At 56.9% G+C, this 6,406-nt stretch overlaps 1 protein-coding gene across 1 annotated transcript; it reads right to left on the bottom strand.

The window, feature by feature from the left end:
- Positions 1–2,379: 2,379 nt before the first annotated feature.
- LOC101937433 (sialic acid-binding Ig-like lectin 12) lies at positions 2,380–4,652 on the bottom strand. Its single transcript, XM_065574641.1, has 3 exons — positions 4,529–4,652; positions 3,706–4,110; positions 2,380–2,708 (listed from the first exon to the last, which is right to left on the bottom strand). Exons 1-3 carry the CDS (start codon positions 4,650–4,652, stop codon positions 2,380–2,382), a joined length of 858 nt encoding a protein of 285 aa, XP_065430713.1.
- Between the last annotated feature and the right edge of the window lie 1,754 nt (positions 4,653–6,406).

Genomic DNA, 6,406 nt, shown 5'->3' with positions numbered 1-6,406 from the left:
GAGCCAGGGGTTTAAATAACCCCACTCCAGACACAGCCACCACCAGGGACATCAGACACCCCCGTCATGGGTCCTTTGCCTTCCCCCCTCAGTTCATCTCTCCCCAGCCCTCTCCTTTTGCCTCCTGGCTTGGCTGGCCAGGGCTAGCTGTTTTCCTGCCCTGCTGCGACAAGAGGGGCATCTGAAATTAACACCCAGAACAGCCGGATGCTGACACTGGCTGGCCAGGCCTAGCATGGTCCGTCCACACTGCCATCAAAGCCCCACGACGCCCAGGCTCAGAGTCTGGGTCCGTTGGGTCAGGCTCATGGGACTCAGGCTGCAGGTCTTTTCAGCACGGACGTGTCCTCTGAGGCCTGTGTAGACATTCAGGGTCAGGCTGGGGCCTGGGCTCAGAAATGGGGGGCAGGGGAGGGGGCGGTGTCCTTCTAAATCTCCCTCCGGCTGAAGGGAACAAGGGCCGTCCTTACCGTGAAGCCTGATTGCATCCTTCACCTCGCAAAGGCGACCACTGATTTCCCCTCTGCCCTGGATCTGCAGTGCGAGGGTCACAGAACATTTAATGGGGGTTTGCCCTGGGGCAGGACAGGTCCAGGTGTCTGGGCCCCGAGTCCGGAGCGTGTTTAGTGCCGGACAGTGACTAGGTCCTATTAACACTCTGCCCCATATAGAGCATCCACCGATCCCGGCAGAAAGGGGAGGGGGTGGAGGAGACGCGGTCGGACAGCCTGGGGGGATCTCAGGGGGAACTGGGGTGGCTGGTGTGAGGGGGGAATCCCTGCAAGGGGGGACTGGAATGTGGGGATGGATCCCAGCCCAGGAGGATTCTGGGGGCAGGTCAGGTCGGGGTGTTGTAATAACCAAGCAAGGTGCTAACAAACTTCAACAGGACTCTATTTTCAAAGTGGAAACCTCTTTACCAAGATGCTGCTGCAACCTCTGTAACTCTCACTCTGCCTCAACTCCTCCCCCCTCCTTTCCATTTCCTGTCCTTTCAGACTCCCACCAGCCAGTGCTCCCAGTTCTAATAATTACAATAGGGTTACCATATTTTGTGCCTCCAAATGGAGGACACTCCACGGGGCCCCGGCCCCGCCCCCAGCCCCGCCCCCGCCCCCGCCCCCGCCCCAAAGTCTCCGCCCCCTCCCCTCCTTCCCGCGAACATTTGATTCGCGGGAAGCCTGAAGCAGGTAAGGAGGAGTGTGGGGGGAGGAGGCGCGGCCCAGGCTGGCCCCCCGGCGGCTCCAGCCTGGGTCGGCTCAGGCCCTGGGGTGCCGGCCCCGGCCGACCACCCCCGGCCCGCCCAGCACTGCAGGCACCCGGCGTCCCGGCGCACCTCCCGGCTCCTGGCCTGGCCCGGCGACCCCGCAACCCTGGACCGGCTCCCGGCCCCGCGACCCCGGCCCAGCTCCCCGGCCCCGCGACCCCGGACTGGCTCGCGGGCCCGGCCCCCCGGCCCCCCGGCCCCGCGACCCCGGACCGGCTCCCGGCCCCGCGACCCCGGACCAGCTCCCCGGCCCCGCGACCCCGGACTGGCTCGCGGGCCCGGCCCCCCAGCCCCGCGACCCCAGACCGGCTCCCGGCCCCGCGACCCCGGACCGGCTCCCGGACCGGCCCCCCGGCTCCAGGCCCCACGGGCCCGGCTCCCCGGCCCCGCGACCGCGGGCCCGGCTCCCCGGCTCCTGGCCCCACGGGCCCGGCTCCCCAGCTCTCCGGCCCCGCGGGCCTGGCTCCCCGGCTCTCCGGCCCCGCGGGCTCAGACCCGGCTCCCCGGCCCGGACCCCTGGCCCGGCCTGGCCCCCGGCCTGGCACTGCGCCCCTGGACCCCGGCCCGGCACCATGCCACCGGCCCCGCGACCCCGGCCCGGCCCCGCGACCCCGGCCCGGCCCCGCACCGGTCCCGGCCCCGCACCGCCGACCCCAGCCAAAGAGGCCCCGGCCGATCCCTCCCTCCCTCCCGATTTTCCCGGACATGCCCGGCTTTTGGGGATTTCCCCCCGGACGGGGATTTGAGCCCCAAAAAGCCGGACATGTCCGGGAAAATTCGGACGTATGGTAACCCTAAATTACAAGCAACATCGAAACACCACACAGGGGTAGAGAAGATCCCAGAAGGGAAGGGCCTGGGGACCTGGGGCTGAGTATGAGTGGGGGAGCTATAGCCAAGGGGGGCAGGAAGGGGAAAAGATCCCAAGAGAGAAGTTGCTGCAAGGTGTGGAGGGAAGGGCCTGGAGTAGAATTGGCTGAGGGTGCGTGGTGGGGGTGGGGATCCCAGCACAGGGCTGAGTTGGGGGAGAGGCTGGAGGGCAGGGCTGGGGACCCCAGGGGTGGGATCCCAGCATAGGGAGCTTGGGCCGATGTGGAGGGGCTGGGGGGGGGTCACTCACAGCCGATGTGGAGCTGGACGGTTCTGCGGGTGGAAGGTCCCTGTGCTGAGCTGTAGGTGACGGTACAGACAAGCTCTTTGCCATTGTCCGACAGGGTGGGTGTGAAGCAGAGCTCGGAGCTGTGGGCCCAGGTGCCGTTCGCCAGCTGGGCTGAGACGTTCCGGGCTCTGTCGCTGAATGGCCTCGTCCAGGTGACTTGGGGAGGGGACCCGGAGCAGCGCCCGGGGGCCGTGCAGGTCACAGTAACCGGCTCCCCGGCCAACAGCATCCCTGGCAGCCCCCACGCCGGCGAGATCTGGATCTCTGGCTCCTCCGTCAGCTCTGAGACATTGGGAGAGGGGAGAGAATCACTCGGGGACATGGGGCGCTTGTCCTTTAGGGGCGCCAGCTCCGATCTGGCCCCAGGATGGGGACTGGCTGGCTCGGGGGGGCTGATGAGCAGTGTCATAAATATAGAGGAAAGAGTAAAAACTTTCTGTATGTAGTAGCATAAAATCCCTCTTTGGCAGCTGTAATAAATCACCTTCCCTGTAAGGGATTAATCAGCTCAAATAACCTAGTTGGCGCCTCACCAGAAGGACCAATGAGGAAAGAAGATACTTTCAAATCTGTGGGGGTGGGGGGAGGATTTATTTCTTGCTCTCTCTTTGTTGTTCTCTCTCTGGATGGAGGGACAGACCAAGCAGGTACAAGATCTCCTGAAAATATACCTGGAATAATTGATCTAAAACCACAGAAATTGTAAGTAGGCAGGGAAAGGCGTGAGGTTATCTTTTGTTTTAGCTTGTGAATTTTTCTATGCTACAGATGTAGTTGGATTCCTGTTTTTGTAACTGTGAAGCTGAGCCAGAGGGGAATCCTCTGTGTATTAAATCTTTTATTTACCCTGTGAAGTTACCTTCTGAACTGATTTTGCAGCTGTGATTCTTTTATATTTTATATAAAGTTCTTCTTTTAAGAACTTGATTGATTTTCAATGTCCTGAAGACAAAGAGTCTGGTCTGTGCTAACATTGTTAACCAATTGGTTGGCATATTATTCTCAAGTCTCCACAGGAAAGGGGGTGAAGGGACTTGGGGGGATATTTTGGGGGGATAGGGATTCCAAGTTACCCTGCCCTGAATTTTTCTATAAATCACGTGGTGGTGGCAGCAATACCGTCCAAGGACAAGGGAAGGAATTTGTGCCTTGGGGAAGTTTTTAACCTAAGCTGGTAGAATATAAGCTTAAGGGGTCTTTCATGCGGGTCCCCACATCTGTACCCCAGAGTTCAGAGTGGGGGGGGACCCTCACAAGCGGTGACTGCGGCTGCTCTTACCTGGCACGGAGATCGTGAGCGCAGGGGCAGTGCCATCGGAATTGGAGCGGTAAGTGTGATCTAACATGCCTTTCTCGATGTAAAAGAAATATCTCCCCGCATCCGTCTGTCGGGCATCACTGATTTTCAGGGAGCAGTCGCCGTGCGCTGGATCCCCCGTCAGCCGGAACCGGCCCTGCGTCTCCTGCGACACCCCCACGCTGGGGACACTGCTGGCCACAGGATAATCCTGGCCCACAGTAGCAGGCTCCTTGTACCATTGTCCGTATAGCTGGGCCGAGGGATTGTCGGTGTCGTACGAGGCTGGGAACGTGAAGTTGCAGGGGATGAAGACACAGAGACCCTCCTGCATGGACACCGACTGCGGCACCACCAGGGTAAATCCAGGTGGCTGGGACAGGGACCCTGCAGGGGACGGGGAGGAATGGAAGTAGGACCCATAGAGAGCAGAGACCAACCCTGAGCGGCACCCCCCAGCACTGCAGGTTCCCCTCACTCCCGACCTGCAGCCCCCTACGAGCCCAGCCCTGAGATCAATCCCCCCGTCGAGGTCTATCAGTGCCCCTCACTCCCGACTGACAGCCCCATGTGATCCCAGCCCTGGGTCCTTGACCAATTCTCACTCCATTTAGTTTTCATTCCTCCCTACATGGAGCCTCCTGTCCACTCCCTGTCACTCAGTGCCCCCTAGCACCGCACTGGGGCACTGGGCTCCCCTCCCCCTCTGGCCAGTCTCCCTTTCACATTCTGGACAGACCTGGCACTGCTTAATGCAGATTCTGCCCTTCCCTCTGCACTGAGGCTCCAGCAGCTGCTGACTTACCCCTCCAGAGCAGTGCGAGGATCAGGACCCTCAGCGTGGCAGGACCCCCTGCTCTCCAGAGGGGGCCCTGAGGCGGGAGTTCCCTTTCCCCGGCGACATGCTGTGGCAGCAGGGCTCTGCCCATGGTTGGGGTGTCTGGTTGGGTCAGACCTAGAGACAGACGGGGGGTGGGAAGTGTGAGAGCAGAGGCAGTTTGGGGGGGACAGATCTGCCTGGGGGACCATCAGTACTGCTGGGCTCTGCAGGGGGCTGATCTGGGGCTGCTGGCAGTGCAGTGACCTCCCCCCACACACAGAAATCCCCAAATCACCAGACGGTCCTGAGAGATCGTGGGCTAAAAAAATCCTTAAATTGGTGAGGAAAAAAATGACATTTTCTCTAAGAATCATGAGATCGGCCAGAAAATCCTGATCTGGTGACAGAAGATGGTGGGAAGGCAGCGCTGCTCCGTGTCTGCTTTGCTTCAGTCTTCCCACAAAAAACAACGTGTGAGCGAGCGACCAGTGAAGTTACCACGGACAACAAAAGGGAAAGGTTACAAATCAGAATAAGTAAAGAACATGTCAGAGATGTTCCGACCATATTGAATGAATTCAGATCAGTGAGGCGGGAAGCTGTTCAACCCAGGTTACTGAAGGAATTAGTGGAAGAAATCTTGGAGCCACTGGCAATAATATTTGCAAACTCCTGGATGCCAGGAGAGGTCTCAGAAGAGAGGAGAAGGACTAACAGAGTGGGCATCTTTAAAACGGGAAAAAGGAGGAGCCGGGGAACTAGAGGCCAGTCAGCCTGACCTCAACAGATGGAAAGCTATTAGAGCAATGTATTAAACCTCCAGTTTTGTAAAGGGAAATCATGGCTCGCCAAACTACTAGAATTTTTGGAGGGAGTCTACAGCATGTGAACAAGGGTGACCCAGTCCATTTACTTAGGTTTTCAGAAAGCCTTTGACAAGGTTCTTCCCAAAAGGCTTTTAAGCAAGGTAAGGTGTCATGGGATAACGAGGCAGGTCCTCTCCTGGATCAGTAATTGGTTAAAAGGGTAGTAATAAATGTCTAATTTTCAGAGTGGAGAGAGGTAAATAGTGGTGTCCACCAGCGTTCTGTATGTGGACCAGTGCTGTTCAACATGTTCATAAATGATCTAGAAAAAGGCGTAACAGTGAGGTGGAAAAATTTGCAGATGATACAAAACTACTCAAGAGAGTTAAGTTCAAAGCTGAATGTGATGAACTACAAAGGGATCTTACAAAACTGGGTCACTGGATAACAAAATGGCAGATGAAATTCAATGTTAATAAATGCAAAGTTATGCACATTGGGGAACATAATCCCAACAATACATATAAAGTGATGGGTATAAATTAGCTGATACTGTTCAAGGAAGAGTTCTGAGAGTCACTCTGGATAGTTCTCTGAAAACACCCACTCAATGTGCAGCGGCCATGAAAAATCATTAAGAAAGGTTTAGATAATAAGACAGAAAATATCATATTGCCTCTATATAAATCCATGGTCCACCCACATCTTGAATACTGCGTGCAGTTCTGGTGGCCCTATCTCAAACTGGAATTGGAAAAGGCTCAGAAAAGGACAACAAAAATGATTATGGGTGTGGAACAGCTTTCATAAAAGGAGAGATTAATAAAACTGGGACTGTTCAGTTTGGAAAAGAGACGACTAAGGGGGGCTATGATAGAGGTCTATAAAATGGGTGACAGGTGATGGATCACTTGTTGATTATCTGTTCTGTTCATTCCCTCTGCGGCACCTGGCACTGGCCACTGTCGGAAGACAGGATACTGAGCTAGATTATCCTTTGGTCTCACCCAGTATGGCCATTTTTATGGAGAAATGTGGGCTTGGTGGAACTACTATG

Source organism: Chrysemys picta, chromosome 20 (genome assembly GCF_011386835.1).
Source record: "Chrysemys picta bellii isolate R12L10 chromosome 20, ASM1138683v2, whole genome shotgun sequence".
Taxonomy (NCBI): domain Eukaryota; kingdom Metazoa; phylum Chordata; order Testudines; family Emydidae; genus Chrysemys; species Chrysemys picta.
Note: the sequence above shows the minus strand (reverse complement) of the source record. Positions and strands in the feature narration are given on the sequence as shown.